The sequence below is a fragment of the Sturnira hondurensis genome, unplaced genomic scaffold (genome assembly GCF_014824575.4).
Source record: "Sturnira hondurensis isolate 20B ecotype Veracruz unplaced genomic scaffold, ASM1482457v3 Scaffold0013541, whole genome shotgun sequence".
Taxonomy (NCBI): Eukaryota; Metazoa; Chordata; class Mammalia; order Chiroptera; family Phyllostomidae; genus Sturnira; species Sturnira hondurensis.
The window spans coordinates 1,594,657-1,617,656 of NW_028086172.1; the positions used below are offsets into that span (position 1 = coordinate 1,594,657).

The following is a 23,000-nucleotide window of genomic DNA, read 5'->3' on the forward strand; positions in this document are numbered from 1 at the left end:
AGTACAGAGTCTCAAATAATACCAGGTGTACCAGCATAGTTAATATGTATTGTTTGGTAATTTGGTGTGTGGCTAGTGAACAAGATGAACAGAAAGGGAAATCCGGGGTAAAATGTGCAGTTTTCAAGCATGTAGAATTTTGCCTGTATGCTCTGTTGTGCCATTTCTTATATTATCCTAATTTTCTAGATGGAGAACAACCTTCATTTCCTGTCGTTGTGTACCAGAAGAAATGATTACCTAACCTACCTCATGTCCACTAAAATTATTCAATTTAGAAAGACATTAGCTGTAATTAGAGAATGTCAATTATCTCTACCATGAATTTATATTTTTGTTACGATTAAGAAATATGTTAAGGATTCATCAGAAAGTACAAAGCATAATATAAAGACAACCCTGTAGCCAGTCACTGTTTTGTCAAATCTTAACATGTTGCTGTATTTGCTTTCAATATGTTTTCAAAAGAAACTGAGTAATGCAAACCTGCAGTGCACTTTTACTACATACACATGTATACATACACAATGCATAGTATTTTGTATGTAAGTTTGGAAACTTTTTATTTTTTATTTTTTTTTATTGTTGGTCGAGTACAGTTGTCTCCATTCCCCCCCCCCCACCTCCACCAGGCTCCCCTGCCCCACCCACCCTCACCTTCTACCCTCAAACTTACCCCTTTGGCTTTGTCCATGGGTCCTTTATACATATTCTTTGGTGGCCCTTCCCCTATTTTCCCCCTTTATCCCTCTTCCCCCTCCCCTCTGGTAACTGCTGTTTTGTTCTCTATTTCAGTGTTTCTGGTTGTATTTTGCTTGCTTGTTTGTTTTGTTGATTAGGTTCCACTTATAGGTGAGATCATATGGCATTTCTCTTTTACCACCTAGCTTATGAGACTTTTTATAAATTATATTACTCTGGGCCAGGGACTTTTTATACATTATATTACTCTGGACACTGGTGTGCTGCAAGAATTTTTAAATCATGCGTAGCTGACTATTTAGTCAGGGGCACTGACCTCTTTTCCCTTAGATTGTCAAATAGAAAAAATGACAACAGCCAACATAACAATAGCTGTCTGGTGTGAACAAATCAAAATTATACCTGTTTTTTTTATCAGATTGGCCAAAATACAGTGTGTGTTTTGGTGTGCCACAAAATTTTTATGATTAGTATATGTGTGCCATGATAGTAAAAAGGTTGAAAATCACTGCCTTGGACCTATTATTCCCCAACTTATCATTCAATTTTTATGGTTTTGCCATTTGTCCATGTTGCTAGATGGGGCTGTAAATTATTCACTGAAATTGCTCACAGTATTTCATCATAGAATGTGAGAGGTTAAATCAACTGTACAGTTAGGGGGTATAGTCACCACAAAACTGCCCACACTTCTGACACCAACTGCAAGCTTAGGGGGTTCCCCGAGTGCCGTCAGTGTTGATGGTTCACTAGAAGGATTCCTGGGCCTCACTAAAGCTCTTACTTTACAGTGGCAATTATGCTTTATTACAGGCACTGGGGATTGGCGGAAATCAGTCATGGGAAGAAGTGCATTGGTTGGAATATGGGGGCATTCTAGAAGTGGGGCTTCCAGCTGTTCTCTCTCTGTGGAATGAGGACAGTGTGGACAGTGTCATGTGGGGGCCTGCTAGGCCACAGGGGATCAAGGACAGAGTTCTCCACTGTGAAAATGGTGGATGAACTTGGTTTCTGGTCCCTGGAGCCGGCGGGTACCTTGACATTTTCCTAACCTTCTCGTTCCCAGCCTTGAAGGATATAACAAGATTTTGGCATAGGTGTCATGTTCCAAGACGGTTATGAGAACTTCTTGCCCTTTTGATAGCTTAAGGGAGTGCACGAACTTTGAAAAACAACATTGTTTCTAGTTCCTTGCAGTCTTGCTTCAGGCGTTAGCAGTTTGTATATAAGACAGCTGTTCCTTGAATAAAGTTGCCATTTGCCAGCAGAGCATTTAGTCCTCTCCATTCTTTTAAGTCCCTCGTCTCACCTCGCGACCACCCTTGCTGCGGCGGGCCGCGGCAGTGTCACCCTTCTGGCCTCAGTGTGTCTCCAGTATGCACAAAGCATGGCCACAGGGAAGTTCATGAGCTTCAGTGTCCAGAGTTCTGAGCGGAGCTCCATCACTCAGGCATGACCCTTGGCCCAAGGGGCTGGTGGATCTCAGCTTCACTAGATAGACGTTGACTGACAGTGCATGACCCATAGTCTGCAGCCTCAGTCACGCATTGGCTTGTCTGGCATGGCTAGTACCCACCCTAAGACTCTCTGGTGAGGTCACCTTGTTAGACTCTGGTGATGCGAGGCACTTATTTCAGGATTGACAATTCAAGGACTTAGAGAGCGCCTCCCCGAATCTGAGGAGAAAGTCCAGACCTTTTTTAGGGCCAGCGTAAATTCCTTCTTACACATATGAATATAACCCATTTTATTTTGTCCATTCTTCCCTTGATGGATATTTGGGTCACATGTGATATATTGGGTCACATGTGATATAGATATATATTTTTTTAATTTAATAAATTCTCATGTAATTCTTATGGTGTGCCAGGTACTGTTTAGCTTCTTTTTTAATGTTAACTCATTTAATCCCCAGAAGAATCCTTTATGAGGTAAATTCTATTATTCTCATCCTACCCATTAAAAAAATAGGATACAGAGACGCTAAGTACCTTGTTCAGTGTCATACAGCCAGTAGATGGAATAGCTCCAACATGAGCTCAGGTAGACGGAATCTTTCCTCATAAGGTCTCTGCTATGCTGTCTAAAAACAATGAGGCAACAAATATTTTTCTGCCATCTTCTTGTCTATACGTACAGTAGGTTCTGTAATATCACTGACAGTAGAATTGATGCACTGCACATGTGTGCACCTTCAACTTCATTGGGTACTACCAGATTGTTATTCAAACTGATATAAGATATTTGCACGTATCTTTCCTGCTCTATGGCTTTTCTTTTCATCTCTTTTGTTTCCTAGATGTTCACAATCTTAAACTACTGATTTTAATTTCTGCATCTTCTTTATGAAACATTTCTTTCCCCGAACCCCTAAATATATCCTCCTTTATTTTCTTTTAGAAGCTGTACCTTTTGTATCTGTGCCTTTCATCTACCTGGAATTGATTCTGAATATGGTGTAAAGCAGGGATATAATTATTTTTTCTATATTGTCTCAAAACCATTTTTTAGGGGTCCATTTTTCCCCCACTGGCTCTAGGGGAAAATCTGGTTCTTGCCTTTTCCAGCTCCTAAAGGCCACTTTTCATGGTATATTACTGGTCACAGTTTCTTGGGTCATGTAGTAATGTAATTTCAAACCCTCAGCCTGTGTGAGGGCAAACTACTGATGATACATACAGAGGTATAATCTTCAACCCAGAGCTTTAAACAGTTTGTTTTTATTTTCTCCCTCTTGTAGTAAGTGAATTTTTTTCTCTACATCACCTTTTAACTGTGTTGTAGTCCTTTAAGGATTGAGATATGATGAGAGTATCTATAGTTTCTTTCCTATTGCCTGCTTTGTTTAGAACCTAAGACCTCCCTTTCCCCTGGGTAGCAATTAAATTAAAACCCAAGCCCTTAGATTCGTGACACAGGCTAATACCTTAGAGCTTCTGCAGCTTGTGTCCTGTGCTTGCTGCTCTAGTTTCAGCTCTGTTTAGTTTTTGCTTACTTTTATGGTACGTACAATCTCTAGGGGTCCCCTCCTTGTTTCCTCCTTCACACTTGTGTGTTTGGTCACTTCTTTTAGGTGGCGGGACTCTCATACATCACATTCTTTTTTTTTTAAATATTTTATTTATTTATCTTTAGAGGGGAAGGGAAGGAGAGAGGGAGAGAAATATCAATGTATGGTTGTCTCTGCCGAGGACACACAATGTATCGTGTGTCCCCTGCCGGGAACTGGCCTGCAACCCAGGCATGTGCCCTGACTGGGAATCGAACCACGATCCTCTGATTCGCAGGCCCGTGCTCAATCCACTGAGCTACACCAGCCAGGGCCATCACATTCTTTTTTAAAAAAGATTTTATTTATTGATTTTTAGAGAGGAGAAGGGAGGAAGAGAGGGAGCGAAACATCAACGTGTGGTTGCCTCTCGCATGCCCCTTACTGGGGTCCCAGCCCACAACCCAGGGATGTGCCCTGACTGGGAATTGAACCTGTGACCCTTTCATTAACAGGCTGGCATTCAATCCACTGAGCCACACCATCCAGGGCACATACATCACCCCTTGGTGCTATTTGTACCCTGTGTATCTTAGTCAGTAGGTGGTTTGGAGGGGGGTATAGCTGACTTTTCCTTAGGGGTACTTTTGGTTTGGTTACAATTCTATGCTTCCACATAGTGTTATTAGCAGTAGGACTTCCGATGTTTCAAAATATTACCAGTCTTACCTTTGAGTCATTAATACCATGGCAGAAAAAAATAATAAATTATCAAAGTCCTTTTTCTGGGAGATCAATTATTAAATGAAAGATATTTAAAAGAAAATAATTTTAACTTAATTTTCAACTCAAGAATCCTAATTCTCATTTTGTCATTCTCTTCCTAGGATGTGTGCCGTATTTGGTGGAATCTATTGTCTTCGCCATTCAGTGCAGTGCCTTGTTGTGGACAAAGAATCCAGAAAGTAAGGGTGATATAAGTTACCTTCCTATATTTACACCCCAAGCACAGGTGAAAAATGCTAAAGTCAGTTCTTAAAAAATGATTCTTCAAAGATCCTCCTTGGTGTTAATAACATATCAACCTTGATTAAAAGTAATTTGTGTTTAGATCCTCCAGAACAAGGAAAGTGAATTCAGAATATAGAAACTAAATTAATTTCCCTGCAATATGACTATAGCTGCTGACCAACCGAGCATGGAAGATAGATCATTCCAGCTGCCGGGGGTGGGTGATGAGTGATTTTCGTTTTCCTTGTGGCCTTACCTCCTCTAATTGATTTTCATCAGATGACAACAAAGCCCTCTGTTATTGCATTTTTAAAAATGGAGCGCACCTAAAGACTCATCAGATTAATCTCTGCTGATAATGCATGTCACTCGAAGAGAAAAGATTTTAATGAGTTTTCAGGTAGATTGTTGTCATAAACTACGCGGCCCTGTTATTTGAGGCTAAATTCTCTTACAGCCATATCAGGCCTGCAGGCTGCTTTAGGATTGAAGTTAGAATGTCCCTGCTTTTTGAAAAAGGTGACCATCATCTATTTATCTGTGTGTTTTCACATTTAAATTATATTTTTCTGGGATTTATTATTTAGTGACTAAGATATGCTCTTGTCTGAATTACACTAGGGTGTCTTTGATTATTATCTTTTACCTTAAAACTTAAATGGTTCAGTTGGATCAAATTTTAGGATCTCCTGAAATTTTCCATTTTGTTATGCATTCATAAGCATCTACTGACTTCTGTCTATTATATGACTTTTTTAGGGTATATAAAGAAATTCATTCCTAATTTGAGTGCCTTGTATGTCTTTCTCTTGCCGGATTGCTCCAGGACCTCCAGTACTGTGTTGAATAACAGTGGTGAGAGTGGACATCCTTGATTGTATTTTCTTTGGGATGTTTGCATCTCTATTCGATAATCAGAGATACTGGTTTGTAGGGGGGGTGTGTGTATGTGCGCATGCACGCACTGTCCTTGCCAGGTTTTGTATCAGGGATATGTCGGCCTCATAAAATGAGTTAGGAAGTAATGCCTCTTCATTAAAATTTTTAGAGGAGTTTGAGAAGGACACATCTCCCTTCAGTGTTTGCTAGAATTTACTAGTAGAGCCGTCTGATTCTGGACTTTTCCTTTTGGGGAGATTTTTGATGATTGTTTCCCTTTCCTCTGTATTGATTGGTCTATTTAGGTTTTTTAGTTGTTTGTGGTTCAGTCTAGGAAGGATGTATATAATTTCTTCTAAATGTGTGTGTGTGTGTGTGTGTGTGTGTGTGTGTGTGTATATATATATATATATATATCCTTCTTAGGAAGGTTACTGTATTTGGTGGCATATAGTTATCTTTTTTTTAAGATTTTATTTATTCATCTTTTAGAAGGAAAGGGAAGGAGAGAAGGAGAGAAGTATCAGTGTATGGTTGCCTCTTGTGAGTCCCCTGCTGGGAACTGGCCTGCAACCCAGGCATGTGCCCTGACTGGGAATCAAACCGCGATCGTGTGGTTCGCAGGCCCGCGATCAGTCCACTGAGCTATGCCAGCCAGGGTGATATAGTTCTTCACAGTATGAGCCTTCCTAATTCTGTGATATCTGCAGGAACTTTTACTTTTTAATTTTTGATTTTGTTTATATGAATTTGTTTTCCTTTTTTTCTTAGTTTAGCCGGGGGTGTGTCAATTTTATTAATCTCTTCTAAAAACCAGCTCTTTGTTGTATTCATTTTTGTATAGTTTTTTTGTTGGTGTATTTCAGTCAATTCTGCCTTATTTCTTCTGCTTACTTTGGGTTGCTTCTGTTCTTTTTCTATTTCTTTAAGATGCAATGTTAGGTTGTTTATCTGAGATTTTTTTTCTTGAACTAGGACTATCACTGCTTTCACTGCATCCCAGAAGCTTTGATGTGTCATATTGTTATTCTTATTGGTCTCTGTATATCTTTTGATTTCACCTTTTATTTTTTCTTTGACCCAGTCATTTTTTTCATAGCATGTTGTTACATCACATATTTGGGTTTTTTTTTACTTCCTTTTTGCAATTGATTACTGATTTTGAAGCATTGTGGTAGAGAGTATGTGTGTTATGGTTTCAGTCTTCTTCAATCTGTTGAGACTAGTTTTGTGACCCAACATATGGTCACTCCTTGGATGTTCCATGTGCCCTGGAGAAGAATGTATATGCTGATGTTCTGGGATGAAAATTCTGTAAATGTCCGTTTTGTTTATTTGGCCTAATGCGTGGTTTAAGGCTGATATTTCACAGATTTTTATATAGAAGACCTTAAAGACACCACCAAAAAACTGTTAGAAACAATAAACAAATATAGTAAAATTGTAGGATAAAAAAATTCATGTACAAAATTCCACTGTATTCCTATATACTAACAATGAAATTTCAGAAAAAGAAATTAAATAAATAACTCCTTTTACAATTGCAACAAAAAGAAGAAAATACCTGGGAATAAACCTAACCAAGAATATGAAGGACCAATAATACTGAAAACTACAGAGCATTATTAAAGGAGTTGAAAACGGCATAATGAAGTTGAAAGATATTCTGTGTTCGTGGATTGAAAGAATCAAAATACATAAAATATCCATTTATCCAAAGCAGTAAACAGATTTAATGTAATCCCCATCAAAGTCCCAGTGACATTTTTTAAATAAGTAGGAAAAAGTATCACATTTGTATGGAACCACAAAAGGCCCTGAATAGCCAAAGCAGTCCTCAGGAGAAATAACCAAAACCAGAGGGGTCATACTCTCTGACTGTAAATTATACTACAGAGCAACAGTAATCAAAACAGAATGGTATTGGCAGATAAACAGACACACATGCTAAACAGATAAACAGACACAATGGAACAGAATTGAGAGCCCAGAAATAAACCCATGTAAATATGGGCAAATGGTTTTGTACAAAGGAGCCAAAACCAGTACAACGGAGTAAAGAAAGCCTCCTCAATAAATGGTCCTGGGAAGATTGGAAAGCTGCATGCAAAAGGATGAAACTAGACTAAGTTTGTCCCCACATACAAAAATTAACTCAAAATGGATCAAAGACATAAATAGAAGACTTGGAACAGTAAATTACATAGAAGAAACTATATGTGTTAAATTTACAGACCTGGGTTATAGAACACATGTTATGATCTTGACCTGAAAGGCAAGGGAAGTAAAAACAAAAATAAATGAATGGGACTATATCAAGCTTCTGCACAGCAAAGGAAACTGTCAACAGAACAAGGAGCCAGCCAACCAAATGGCAGAGGATATTTTCAAACAAAAGCTCCAATAAGGGGTCATTATCCAAAATTTGTAAAAGTCAACACCAAACAATATGTCCAAATAAAAAAATGTGCAGAGGACCTGAACAGACACTTCTCCCAAGAAGACATACAAACAACCAATAAATGTATGAAAGATGTTCAACTTTGGTAGCTGTTAGGGAAATGCAAACCAAAACTGCAATGAGATACAGCTTCACACCTGTTAGAATGGTCATTGTCCACAAGACAGCTAATAACAAGTATTGGCAAAATTGTGGAGAAAAAGGAACCCTCACTCACTGCTGGTGGGAACGTCAACTGGTATAGCCATTGTGGAAAACAGCATGGAGGTTCCTCAAAAATTGATCATAGAGTTACCATATGACCTAAAAATCCTAATCTGGTCTCTGCCTGAAAAACTTGAAAACCTGTGTTCGCAAAGACATATGCACCCCTGTGTTCAGTGCAGCATTACTCACGGTGGCCAAAGCATGGAGACAACTGAAGTTTCCTTCCATAGAGGACTGGATAAAGAAGATGTAGTACATGTATGGAATTGAATACTAGTGAGCCCCAAGAAAAGATGAAATACTGCCATTTGCAACAGTATGGATGGACCTTGAGAGCAACATGCTAAGAGAAATAAGTCAGACAGAAAATGTTAAGAGCCATATGATTTCACTCATATGTAGGGTGTAACCTCACTGCATCAAGTGAACAAGCAAGAAAAACAAAAACTCACAGAGACAGCAGTATGGTGGTGACCAGAGGGAAGGGGGTGGGGGTAGTAAAGGGTAAAGGGGTCAAATATACACTGATGGAAGATGCTGTGGCTGTGGTGGATGAGCACACAGTGCAATGTACAGATCATGTTTCACAGAAATGTACACCTGAAATCTATATAGTCTTATTAACCTGTGTTACCCAATACATTTAATAAAAAGAAAGAAAAGTAATTGTTCATTCAGAAAATAACTCTGATATGTTGAACTGGAGGCTTAAACACGTATGTTTTAAGCTATTTCGTTTTTCAATAGTCTATAGTCTGAGTGGCATAACATGTTTATTACCCTTGTGTGAACTACTTTAGTTTAATAAATAGTGTTTTAAGATACAGTGGAGAAAAAAGTCAACCCTAAAACTTGTAATATTTAGACAGTGGATTTGCTTTAGAAAAGTAATTCTGCAGTATAATGTAAAATAGACACATGGTTTAAAGGCTTGTAAAGTACTTTTAGCACTTTAACAGAAAGGTACTGCATAAATGAAATGTGAAAAATCTATCCCTTGAGGGCCCAGGATATTCATATATTGGCTTATGAAGAGCTCTGTGGAGGTTCATGAAGGAATCGTTGTCCTTATGACTTTGTCATTTTTCCTGGTGTTTTCATTTCGAAGCATGAGTATGTTCCCATGACGGAAAGCCTGATAATGAATTGCTTGTTTGGTGTTTATTTACTTAGATCCTTTTACCTTTTTGGGCCTCGTTCCAGCCTCACATGTTACTCTTAGTGACAAGAAGCATTTGCATGGCTCTCGTTTATCTTTTTAAAAACTGGATACATTAGTACACTAATAGCATTCGTTGAACAAAGGCTACTTTCACCTCAATGCTGACTTCGTTTTTATTAAAAACTGTGAACATTGGAACTTTTTTATGATATGCTGTGGATTTCAGTTGCAACAGATGGATCAGAGCTCAGGGTCTAAAGACCAAAGTTGGGTAGTTTTCAAATTTTAATGTGTTTAAGGATTGCCACATAAACTTTAAAGAAAACCATGCAGGTTTTCGAGCCTCGCCCCAGGGGAGTGAAATTGGATAATGTGCTTCCAGTAGAGCCAGGGCATTTGCAGTTTGAAGGAACAGAGCAAGTGAATCTAAGGGTGGCACTCTTTATATGACTCAGAGAAGTGCTGGTCTGCAACGTGGACTTCGGGGATTTCATTCCAGATCTAGTACATTTAAATAGGAATTTCAGATAGCAGACAGGCTGCTCCTGATTCAACATTTCTTTTATAGCTTCATAGAAAGACCTCAAATATAACAATTGCCTAACTGCTCCAAAGGCATGAATGGTCGGGTAGCCATTGAATGAGAGAAGACCTGAAACTTCATTACTGCCCTGGATGACAGTGGGCAAGTCACTCTTCTCTGGGCCAGTTTTCTAAAACAGTACTTTATTTATTTATTTTTTGAGGGAGGAAGGGATGGAGAAAGAGAGGGAGAGCAACATCAATGTGCAGTTGCTTCTTGTGTGCCCCTACTGGGGACCTGGCCCACAACCCAGGCATGTGCCCTGACTGAGAATTGAACCAGTGACCCTTTGGTTCTCAGGCCAGTGCTCAGTCCACTGAGCCACACCAGGCAGGGCAGTGTCTTGTTTCTTTAAAAAAAAAAATCCGTTATATCAAGTCAAATAGTCATCATAAATATCTAACCTTAGCATTAATTGAAGTTTAACTTTTTGTTGTTCCAAATCACATATTTGTATATTAATGCTATACAAAATAACAGGAGATATTTTGTGTAGCATAATATAAAATGAGGGATAATTTTTTGAGGGAAAAACTGTGAACACTTATTTGGCCATATGCAGCATATACTTCCTTTTAAGGAATCGAGATTTTCTCAAGTGATTGTTTATTTAAAATGTAATTAGAATATTAGTCAAGGAATCTGCAAAGATTTGCCTTTGTCTCCTTACGGTCTTAGTTGGTCTTTCTTTCTCTATTTTTCCATGTGGAGCACTTGACATCTCTTCCCGTTGGTACAGTTAAGAGCTACTCATGCCTTAGTTCTAAGGTCTAAGTTCATTTCCTGATTCTCTGACTAGATCCGAACCCTCTGTCAGCCCCGGAGCCAGGGCCCCCTGTCTGATTGTTTTCAAGTTTCTTGTAAGAAAAGGTAGGATCTCACCACTATATGTCTACAACCAAGGCATGTTCCTATCACCCATTATACTCAATAACTGTGTGTTAAATGAATCAATGAATAAAGAATAAAAAGTAGGAGCATTTTTGTGCTTTCCTTTCATCTGCTATTGAGGAAAGCTGATGGAAGTTAAATGATCATAACATCGAGTTCCATTTAGTGATTACACATCAAAGCACTGGGTAAACATTGAGAGAAGAAATGTGGAATATGTAACCAAATGAATGCTTATTTTCAGCTAGATCATATTTTTCATTTTTGTTTAATTTTGTTTTCCTGAGCTCTACATTGAGCGTGTACTCTTTGCTGTATTATCCACTGGCTCTGCTTTCTTACTTTCCCAACGATGTAGGTATTAGTAGTTCTTTCCTGTATCCTCTCCCTCAATTCTAATACTGAACCCCTGTGTTGACTGTTTTCAGAAACACTGAATGTTCCCTTTGAGTAGTTTTCATTTCCTTTGCAGCTGTGCTGACCGTGTAAGACTCCTGTAAATTAGATTTGGCCATTTAGCAGTGCCGTGTTTCATGTTCAGGTTTGATGCGGTTGACCGCAGGCCAGATATGTCCCTGACCAATGGCCTGAATTCAGTGACTTCAGTTAGTCGTCCTTGCGGACTTCAGCTGCCTCACCTACTAGATTTCCTCCTACGACTCTTTCTTGGAGATACTTGTTTCGGATGTCAGGACTGACTATACCTTTGCTATATACTTGTTAGTTAGTAGTGAACAGTATGTTAGACCAAGCATGAGGTGATGGACTCTTAATACTGTTTGTCATGGTAGGAAAGTCACTGAGTTTCTGAGTTAGGATGTCCCATTTGCAGAGTGATAGAGATAGTAGTCTAAATATTTAATATTCACCCACCCCATGCTCGTTGCTGTGGGGATAAAGAGATGAATCAAACACAGGCCCTGCTCCTGTGTCCAAAGAGAGTGCAGTGAGAAGCTCAGTCTCTGAGACGGACCTCGCTGTGGATCATGGCTTCCCCACTTAGTCCCTGAGAGAACTGGAACAAGTTGCTTAGCTTCTTTGTGCTTCAGTTTCTGTGTCTGTAAAGCGAGATATGACAGCACCAACCTCACTGAGGTATTTCGAATATTAAATGAACAGGTAAAGCATGTAGAACCATTTGTTACACAAGAACTGAATACATGGTAGCCGTAGCAATTATTAATGTCATTGGCTACTGAAGATCCTCCTGTGCTACACTAAGGAGTTTGGACTATGATTCATGGTAGTTTTAAGTGCATAAAAGACAAGATTAAATTTGCTACTTTTGAGTTAGTAGTTCTGGCAATGATTTGGAAGAAGCACTGATGCAGAGAGATCCTTTACCTCCTGAATTAGAGATTCTGTATCTTCCTGCTTCTGCACTGTGCACATGCGTGGAATACTCCCCTCATCATCCATCCATCTATTCAGCCATCCATGTAACAATTTTTAGTGATTTTCTAGGTGCCAAGCTCTGGGGATACAGCAGAGAACAAGAGAGTCGTGATCTTTGTTCTCACGGAGTTTTGAGTCTACTTGGGATCATTAAACAATAAATAAGTTAATGACATAATTACACAGTGAGATCTATTCAACATGCAGATCTGACTCTGTCTCTCCCCGTGTAAAAAGCTTCAGTGGCTTTGCAGCACTTCAGAAGAAAATTTAAGACTATTTTATGGGACATGTGAAGCTTGGGCATCTGGTCTTTGCCTGCCTCTCTAAGCTCATGTCTCTTTTCCCCGCAGCTTCCACGGCCATTTTCTTGTCTGTAACAAGGAACTGCTTGTGCTTGCCTCTCTACCCCTGTACAGGCTGCCTTTCTACATGCAGTGCTTTTCTCCTTCTTCGCTTGCTTAACTGATTCTCATACTTCAGATGCAGCTAATGTAGTGTGTCCTCCTAGATCATTCCCTCATAGCCCACCCCTTTCCCCTGGGGTGATCTCCGAACGCACTATCCTCATCTCTTACCACTGGATTTGGGCATTGTGTTACAATTGCCTGTGTCGAAATCTATGCTTTTATTCTCACCCCTAGAACAGTGAGAACAGGTTCTTATGCCACACATTTCTATCGAGCAAATGAGCTACCAATTTGGTAGTAGTCTGTTGTCTTATTAGACTTACCAAGAGTCTAAGGCAGTGTGGGTGGACATGGAGAGAAGAGGTGAGTTTCAATAAATCTTTATAAGGTGGAATGAAAATTGAGGAGCAAATTAGATGTGGGAACAGAGAATCTGTGTTAAGTGCTGGGGTTCCAAGAGGGTAAGAAGATGGGGGGGCCATGTTAAATTCAGTTTGGGGCATGCTAGGTTTAAAAAGCATTTGGGGTGTGTCCAGAAAGAAATAGATAACACATAGTTTAAAATATGGGGCAACTTTAAACATTCCAACATTCAAATCATAGGGGTGCCAAGAAGGAGAAAAGGAAGAGCAAGAAATTGAAAAGTTATTCAAACAAATAATGAAGGAAAACTTCCCCAATCTGGTAAAGGAAGTAGACTTGCAAGTGCAGGAAGCGCAGAGAGTCCCAAAGAAACTGGATCCAAGAAGAAACACACCAAGGCAGATCATTATTAAGTGACCCAAGATTAAAGATAATGAGAGAACCTGAAAAGCAGCAAGAGAAAAGGGACAGTTACCTACAAAGGAGTTCCCATCAGACTATCAGCTGATTTCTCCAAAGAGACCTTACAGGCAAGAAGGAGCTGGAAAGAAGTATTCAAAATCGTGAAAGGCAAGGATCTACATCCAAGATTACTCTACCCAGCAAAGCTATCATTTAGAATGAAAGGGCAGATAAAGTGATTCCCAGACAAGGTCAAGTTAAAGGAGTTCATCAATACCGAGCCCTTATTCTAAAAAGTGTTAAAGGGACTTATCTAAGAAATAGAAGATCAAAAACTATGGACAGTAAAATGACAACAAACTCACAACTATCAACATCTAAACCTAAAAAAAAACAAAACCAAATCCAACAACTACAACAGGAACAGAATCACAGAAATGGAGATCACATGGAGGGTTATCAGTGAGGAGGGGGAGGGAGAGTGGATGAATGGGGGGAGGTACAGGGAAGAAGAAGCATAAATTGTACGTACAAAATAAACGGGGGAGGTTAAGAATAGTAAGGGAAATGGAGAAGCCAAAGAACTTATATGTACGACCCATGGACGTGAACTAAGAGCAGGGGAAATGCTGGAGTGGAGGGGGATAAAGGGAAAAATTGGGACAACTGTAAATAAGCAATACAATATACTTAAAAATAATATGGATACAGAGCTTTGGATTGGTCAGAGCCAGTTAAGGTGGGGGGTGGAAATGGGAGAGAGGTGGAGAGCACTGCGGTGGGGGGCAGGGCTGGGAATATAAGACAGAAAACTACTTGAACAAAAATTAAATAAAATTGTAAAAATTGTAAAAAAATAAAAAAATAAAGAGATATGATTAATACCAAAAAAAAAAAGAGAGAGAGAGAGAGAGAGAAACCGTTGCAGTGGATTTTCACCCAAGAGAAATGCATAGTAAGCATTTTGAAATGGTGTCATTGATGGGGTGTCACGTGGACTAATGTCCCTCAGAAATCATGGAAGGGCATAGCAAGCAGGGAAAATTGTTTTGTTTCTGTCAGTGGTTGGGAATCTTCTAATAACCTTAATTAATGTCTTTTTCTTTTAATTATTTCATATGTGATTTTTGCCCTACATACCATACAGTTAGTTGGGATAGCAATTCTGAAGATCACAGAGATCAGATACCTCTTTTAATGTTATTTTTCTCTTCTGGGCCATGTTCCAGATAAAGAGTTGACATCTTACTGAGGGTTTTTGTCCTTTTTGGCATTTTACTATTTCTATACCCCCATGATTTGTTGATTTAGAAATTTGAGCTCTAGAAGTGTTCTGTCTGGCTTCAGTGATTCTTAGGATCAGCTTTGTCTTTGTGCCCCTGTATTGGGGACCTCTGATCATGTTTCTCCTTGATTTACTATTTATGAGGTTCAGCAAGGCCCCCAACTAAATCCAAATGCTATTAGTCTTTAATGGCTTCCTCAGGTTCACCTGGAAGAGGTTGGCGACACTGTTTCATTTGGCTGTTTTCCATTACCTGCCATTTAATTTTTTATATTAATCTTACAATACAAACTCTGAGTGTAGGCCCCAAATCGGTATTCCTTTCTTTGTTGTTCTCCCAAGTAGGCCAAATCTATGACAGGAAGTCAAGTGTCTGAGGGGGAAATAAATCTTACCACTCACTTAAACATGTCTTGCTGTGTTTGAATTGTTCAGGCCTAGAACCTTAGTGCTTCAGAATGGGACTACCAGGTGAGTTGTGTTGTTATGATCTACCAGACTGACAGAGCACGTGTGACCATAAACTCAATTCCTGCAGAAATCAGTATATTTTTTTCATAGTAGTAGCTCTTGCCTTTCCTCCACCTAGCACAGCATAGCAGTACAGTAGAGGCAGCGGCACGCTGGACAGTGATTCCTCGCTGGGATTGGGGAGCTTATCAGAATCTCCAGGGGTACTTATATTCTGAAAAAGTACCCCGGGTGTGATTCTGATTTGCTTCCTTCTCCCCCTCCTCTGACAATCACTGTCTCATGCAGAAGCTTCAGCATACATAAGGCACATCTGTTGGTATATCATCCTTGTATTGTTGAGTTGCCTAATCCCAGCCGCCATACTTCCATTTTGCGTGGTCCTTAGTAGTTCCTTGCAATATCATGACTTCTGGAACTGGTGTCTACCTGTCACCAAAGGTGTGACCGCCACTGCAGCCGCCCCATTAGTTTGGATTCTTACAGAGTACGGAGTTCCCCAGAGCTTCTGGCCAGGTTTCATGGTGTGGTTTATGTAAATGGCAGCATTTTGCAAAGTCTTAGACCAGAGTCCAGGATTTATACTAATACCACCTCCTGTCTATGTCAGTTCAACATTTTATGATGAGAAATTTCAAATCTATACCACAGCTGGAACAATTTCAGGGTGAACTCCTGTATATCCACCACATAGGTTCTACAGTTAACATTATATTTGCTTAATCACATATCTAGTGAAATGTTTCCTCCTCTGTCCATCTTTTCACTATTTTTAAGCATGTCACAGTAAAGTCTGGATAAAAGTACAGCACCCCCTGAACACCTCAACGTGGATGCCATTAATATTTACAGCGTTTTCTTTTGATGCTCGTTAGCTGACTTTTGACAGATGCATTTCTCTGTATGACCCAAATTCCTATCAAGATATGGAAGATTTTAACACCTTCTTTTTTTCTGCCCAGATTATTCCCTCTTGACTTTATTTAGTATCTGAGTTCAAGGTAAGAACATAGTGTAAGAACATAGGGATCAGTGTTTAATGGTGCATCCACAGATTCTGCTCTCCATCGCCAAAGTGCCTAGTGTTTTCGACTGTGTATGAATGTTTTCAAGCAGGAGTCTGAGGGAGTAACCTGTCTTTTTACTTTTTAAGTCATTATTTTTGAAAATACAGAATTGAGGCATAAATACCTCACATCTAGTTAAGTTCTATATAAGGCAAGAAGGAGCTCTAGTTCAATGAAATGTGAGGAGTTAGAGATAGGAGCTAAGTCTAACATAAGAACATAGGAATATAACAGGAACATAAGTTAGAAGCAGAAAGGAAGTGAGAATGAGATAGGAAAAGCATGACAAATATTAATATACATGTATTAATATGTGGTTAATTGATTAAAATACATATAATGTGTATCTAACATCACAAGATTTCATAGTTTGTTCCAACAACAGCAGCACACCATTCATTGAGGAATCCCAGTGTGTCATCATTGCCTTTAGGAAATACACCTTACATTCATCTCGCCAGTGGTGTTGCATGTTTGTCATTTTATTTTTCATGCCTTTATGCCTGTTAAGTATCTCTTATTTGTTTTACTTTGAGAGTGATATACTATATTTCAGTTTATACCAATATATATAAAATATGGCATAGGTTTGAAGTTATTTGCTTGCATTTTATTAGGAACACGTACACATTTATTATTCCTAATAAATACACATAATTTTATTCCCAATAAAATAACTCTGGTTCCATAAGGAGAAGCTGTGACGAAAGTAAATTGCTATAGTCCCATTATAAAAAGATACAGCAAACATGCCAGCATTTGCATACAGCTTCTGAAATATTGCATGCTGACTTCATCGGTGGTGGTAAGTCCATTTCAAGGATGTTGCCCTTAGTCCATTAGTTTGGATAATGAGCCCTATAAAGTACATTTATAACTTGTGGCACTGCAAGGAGATGGATTCTAATTTTCATCCTTTTATCTAGACACATTGAAAGAAGGTCAATGGAGGGTTTGGTATGATTCATTGTCCCAACACATATCAGATGACAGAGGCCTGATAATGTCCATGCAGAAGTGTTTTCCTTATTTGGAAACAGCACTTGAAAGAAATCTTTCTATGATCCTCCTTTGAAGTAAAGTGGAAACAGATATTGAAAGAAGCTCTAAGCCTGTTTTTTTTCTGTCTAAAACATTATCACACGTGTGACCAGATAGCTGTTCTTGAACAAAAGAAAAAGCAACACGTAACAGAAAAATAAAAAGCCTATAGTAGCTTTTACAGGCTGTGGATAATATAGCAAGGTATTTAATCAACTTTTCTCTTCCCCTTTTCTTAGATCTGTTAAGAAAAAAAAAGAGCCTGTTTTCTAAGCAGAGGAAGAAGCTTATGTTCCTAAGCATTAGAAAAACTTATATATGTGTCCTAACTTTATTCTTAACACTGTCATTCAAAATAAATATTGAAGTTTTATTCTCATATGTATTTTATAGGTAAAAGTCTTCAAATAGCTATAAGAATATAGATTCTGTACTTAGTGTCAGTTTTGTGTCAAATTGTAGGTAAAATTAAAATCTTGTCTTCCAAGCGATTAATTTGGGATTCACAGTTCGGAGTCTATTGTGTTCATTTGCTCAATTATTGAATCATCAGTGAAAACATGTTTGCTGTGCTTATCTTCTTTGCAGATGCAAAGCAATCATAGATCAGTTTGGTCAGAGAATAATCTCTAAGCATTTTCTTGTGGAGGACAGTTACTTTTCTGAGAACACATGTTCGCGCGTGCAATACAGGTAAGGCGCCGCCTCACCCACTGTCTGCGGGAAGGTGAAACACAGGGAAATGTAGCTGTGTGATTACCTTGATTCATATTTCTGTATAACCATTGTTCAAATAAGATGCAGACATATTACCCCAAAAAATGTTTTGGACAAGTTACTATTGTTCTCTTGTAGAGTCTGGTTTTGGGGGAGCATGGCCTAATTTTGACTCCTTTGCATCAGCTGGGGTTTGTTTGCAGGTCTCACGCCCTTCCTGTCACAAGCCAATGAAAGATTAAAGCAGAACTTGACTTGCTTTGGGGAGGTGACACTTTTATCGTGACTTAATATCTTTGAAACACGCCTTCTGGAAGTTATATAACTATAAATGAAACTTATCCATGGAATCAGAATCACTGATTAACGGTTTTGTGCATTGCAGGCAGATTTCCAGGGCAGTCCTGATTACAGACAGATCTGTCCTGCAAGTGGATTCAGATCAACAGGTAATTTTCATCCTGCACATTTTAGTAACAGGTCGCTAATTTAATCTACACGAATATTGTGAGGTAAAATGGATTAAGAAAATGTACTAATTTTTTTGTACATTTTAAATACATAATGACAATTGGGTAATGATTATGGTTTCTTAAAGATCTCCTTCCAACAGAACAAGTAAAATGCTAGAAAAATTGGACTAAATCCTAATTTTTAAACATTTTATTTATTTATTTTTAGAGAAAGGGAAGGGAAGGAGAAACAGATGGAGAGAAACATTACTGTGTGGTTGCCTCTTGAGTGCCCCCTACTGGGGCCCTGGCCTACAACCCAGGCATGTGCTCTGACTGGGAATCGAACCTGCTACCTTTGCTTGCAATCTGGCACTCAGTCCACTGAGCCACACCAGCCAGGTCTAAATCCTAATTTTCCAACAAGTATTTGTTTGAAACTGGAAGTACATCATTCTGAGAAGAGGAAGATAATCCCCAGAGAACACAATTAACAATCTTAGGGGAAAAGGCTTTATGCTAACCAACCTTCCCACACAGGTAGTAAGTCCACCACTAGGCCTTGCTGATATATCCTTATTGCCATTGTTCATTTCAGTGCCCTCTGCCTCCTCCACACCCCTAGTTCTATAGGGATGAACGCCTCTCTACCTGTGCTTTTCCCTCAGTCTGTTCACCTAAATTCCTGATACATGCCCTCTTCTACCTTGAGTCATATTTTACAGTGACTGAGAAAACCAGCTTCCTCAGTGTGACTGTCAGACCTAGTCTATATGTTAACTGCTAAAAATAGGTTCCTACAATTCCTCAAGATGGGCGCTTTCTGTTATATCAGACATATCTATCTCTTGTGTGCATGGGTCTCAGTTCTTCCATTTGATCATTCAGCAACAATAGTGCCTTTTACACGCCAGCCAGTGTGCTGGGTTCTGGGGAGACAGTGCAAACCGTGGTAGCACCTCTGCCCTCAGAGCTTGCAGTCTGGAGGATACATATACAGGTAGATAAGTAGCGGCTAGTTCAGTGTGACAAGTGTGAGTAAGGAATGGTACCGCATTCCTAGCTGTTCCTCCCAGTAAACCATGAGTTTTGGGAGTGGGTTGAGGAAAGACAATGAGACCCAAAAGGGAAGAAAGCAATTGGAGAAGATACTGACAGAGCTAAGCTGTGAGGAGTAAGAGAGAGAAGAGGGATGTAGAGGTGAAGATGGCTTCTCTTTTATTTAAAAGATTGGTGTATGGTCCTCTGAGAAGGTGGAGCCAGTAGAGAGGGGGGTCTGTTACCCAGGAGAAAAGGAGGGAACTCGCAGCAACATTAAGGTACAGGGCAGGGAGGATGGGGTTCAGAGAGAGGTAAAGGTGCTGCTGTTAGATGGGATGAGACACCTTTAAATAAGAGGGTGAATGCAGCACTGCTTACAGGGTTGGTAGTTCCCATCTGGTGGGCTCCATTTACTCTTTAAATTACAGGGTGAGGTCATCTCCAGAGAACAGGGGGTGTGAGAGTGCGGATGGTCAGAGCTCAGGGAAGGATGTCACATAATCACTGTGAAGAGTTGAAGAGTGACCTATGTCACGGCCATGTGGCTGGGCAGCACTAATGTCCCAGTTGAGTCTGGAGGTCATGGGTTGACAGCAGTGTTAATCTGCTCCTGTCCTTCTAGCTTTCATTCTCTCCCCTGCACCTAGCCTGGGCGCTGGCCTGTTAAGAGAACTACAATGCCTCATCGCCTCTGTTTCCTCCCACGTTACCATCTCCCTTGTGCTCTCTTCCTTTCCCATGGTCTAGACCCCATGGTGGATCTTCAGAACCACCCCTCAGCCAGCTCCTTCAACTCCCATGCAGCCACATAGGAAGATTCCTTGGATGAGGAATTTTCACTTGGATGAGTCTGGAATGTCTGTCCAGGCCCCCTGAGGGCTTCTGGAGAAAACCCCACAGCCAGACATACAAACACTACCGCAGTGTCAGGAGTGTCCACCTGTTGAGCTGCACCGTGGTACCAACCACCAGTTAGCTCCTCCACAGCCTTGTGACATCTCCTTCCCTCCCAGTACCCCGTGCCTAATTCAGGCCTTCACTGTGTTACCCACACTTCTTTCCCTTAGACTTCTCAACACCCCCCACTTCACTGAGAAAAGCGAGGCCACCCATTAAACCTAGTGACCCGTGACATCTCATTCCAGCACCTGCTTTCTCTTCTGCATCTGCAGCCTCTCCCCACTACTCACATTTCCCCCTCCACCCCTGTACGTGTCCTAGCATTTTCTGTTCCACAAGCAGTAAAATGTTCCCTTGACTCCACCCCATCTCTAGTGAGTACCCAATCCTCCCCCAGCTCTTATCTACATTGTCAAGTTAGTATCTCGGTTTTCTGCCTCCAGCTCCATGCCTGTCATTCATTTCCAGACCAGCATGGCTTCTACCTTCACATTTCTGCCACGTTTGTCTTGCTCACTTCATTAATTACTTCCTAATAGTCAGGACCACAGGACTCTTTTTGATTTATGATGGTAGCTTTTTCCTGATATAATCAACCATGATGATTATTCCCTTTCTCTGGAAATCTTGTACTTGTGGCTTCCATGACACTGTGCTCTCCTGGTCTCCTGTTTCTCATAACTTGGGCTAACCCCTCTACTTCCTCCTTGGAAATCTTGGGGCTCCTGAGAGTTCTTGCTTCCATCCACAGGACCTCTCGCTGTGTTTTCTTGCTGCCTGACTCCATGTACTCTTTGTGACTTCAACTCTGCATAAATGTTGGTGACAAGGACTTACCGATCTCCCAGGAGTGTTGACCCTTAGGCTGACTTCCCTGGGGGACATCTGTCCTAGAGCCCTCAAACTGAACACACACACTCCAGTGAGTGCAGAACTCACCATCTTCCCTGCTCCCCAAACTACGCATGCGGTGCTCCGGACCTCCATGAATAGCACTGGCATGCTTATTATAACAGCTTCTTCCTCCCATCACTGACATCCCGCAAGCCTCCAGACTCTGTGCGAGTACTTCTTAGAGTTGCTTCAATCTGTTATTTCTCTCAGTCCCTATGCTCACTGTTCCTGTTTTGAAATATTACCTCTGCCTTCTAAATTGCACTTATATGTGGCCCTGGCTGGTGTAGCTCAGTGGAGTGAGCATGGGCCTTCGGACCAAAGGATCACGGTTCAATTCCCAGCCAGGGCACATGCCTGGGTTGCAGGCCAGTTCCCAGCAGGGGACCCACAGGAGGCAACCATACATTGATATTTCTCTCCCTCTCTCCTTCCCTTCCCCTCTAAAGATAAATAAGTAAAATCTTTAAAAAAAAAGAAAAGAGTTCTCTTGCATATCCATTCTATAAAAAAATTTAAAAAAAATTCACTTATATATGTGGAATCTAATGAACAAAATACACTAACAAATAAAATAGACAGAATCATAGGCACGTGGAGCAGACTGCCAGCTGTCAGAAATGGAGGTTGGGAAGGCTGGGTGAAAAAAATGAACGGATTAAAAAGAAAAAAACATACATAGACACAAACAACAGTATGGTGGTTACCAGAGGGAAAGGAGGTAGGGGTAGTAAAGGGTAAAGGGGGTAAATGGTGACCGGAGATTTGATTTTGGGTATTGAGTGTGCAATACAATATATAGTGGTGATGTATTGTAGAATTGTATACTTGAAATTTACATGGCTTTGTTAACCAATGTCACCCCAATAAAGTAAAAAAAATTAAACAAACAAATAAATAACTGGCTGCCTTGCCTCTCATCTCGTCTCTTTCAAACCCATCCTCCACATATCAGTCAGAGTGATGAGTCTAAAATATACATCTGCTCGGCCTTTCTTTTTGTGTCCGATGTTGTTTTCTCAGAGTTCAGGAGAAGGCAGGTACCATGGGAGTGGGTTCCTCATTATATCCCAATTGTAAAAAATTGGAGATGATCATTGTAGGAAAGAAAAGAAGTGTCACATGCTTTTGTGGTCTTTAAGAGACCTTTCCTTCATGTTTTAGTCATAATCATTTGATAATGATAGCACAACATTAAATATGTATTTTAGTGGCTCCTTTCTCTTTAATGCTAAAGTGCAATTTCTATCTTGGACAGCAGCAAAGAGAGTTAAGAGGAATATGGAGAACACTTGTTTTTGAGACACCATAAGCCCGCAAATTCGCTACAAGTAATATGACAGTCGGATCATCATGGTTATCAAAATAATTTGTGTTGAGAACTTGTTGTAGGCGTTGCCTTTGTGGGCTGTCAACCTGACATTGCCAAGCCAAACCGAAGTGTAATACACGCAGGTCAAAGTCCAAGTGGGGCTTACCTTTTGGCAAGTATTTCCCATATGAGAGCACATACTGGTATTTCCTCAGGGTGAAAGTGAGATTGAGATTATTGAACAGATGCTCATTTAAAGTCTTTGAGCCCTGTCTGGGGCGGCTCAAAGACTGAGTGCCGGCCTGCGAACCAAATGGTCGCTGATTCGATCCCCAGTCAGGGCACGTGCCTGGGTTGTGGGCCAG

General features: G+C 40.1%; 1 protein-coding gene across 1 annotated transcript in view; it reads left to right on the plus strand.

The window, feature by feature from the left end:
• CHM (CHM Rab escort protein) overlaps positions 1–23,000 on the plus strand; it is a 146,526-nt gene that overhangs the window by 97,235 nt on the left and 26,291 nt on the right. Inside the window, exons 9-11 of the mRNA XM_037061878.1 lie at positions 4,579–4,656; positions 17,908–18,012; positions 18,422–18,485. Coding sequence (XP_036917773.1) covers positions 4,579–4,656; positions 17,908–18,012; positions 18,422–18,485 — 247 coding nt within the window. The remainder of the gene's footprint in view (positions 1–4,578; positions 4,657–17,907; positions 18,013–18,421; positions 18,486–23,000) is intronic.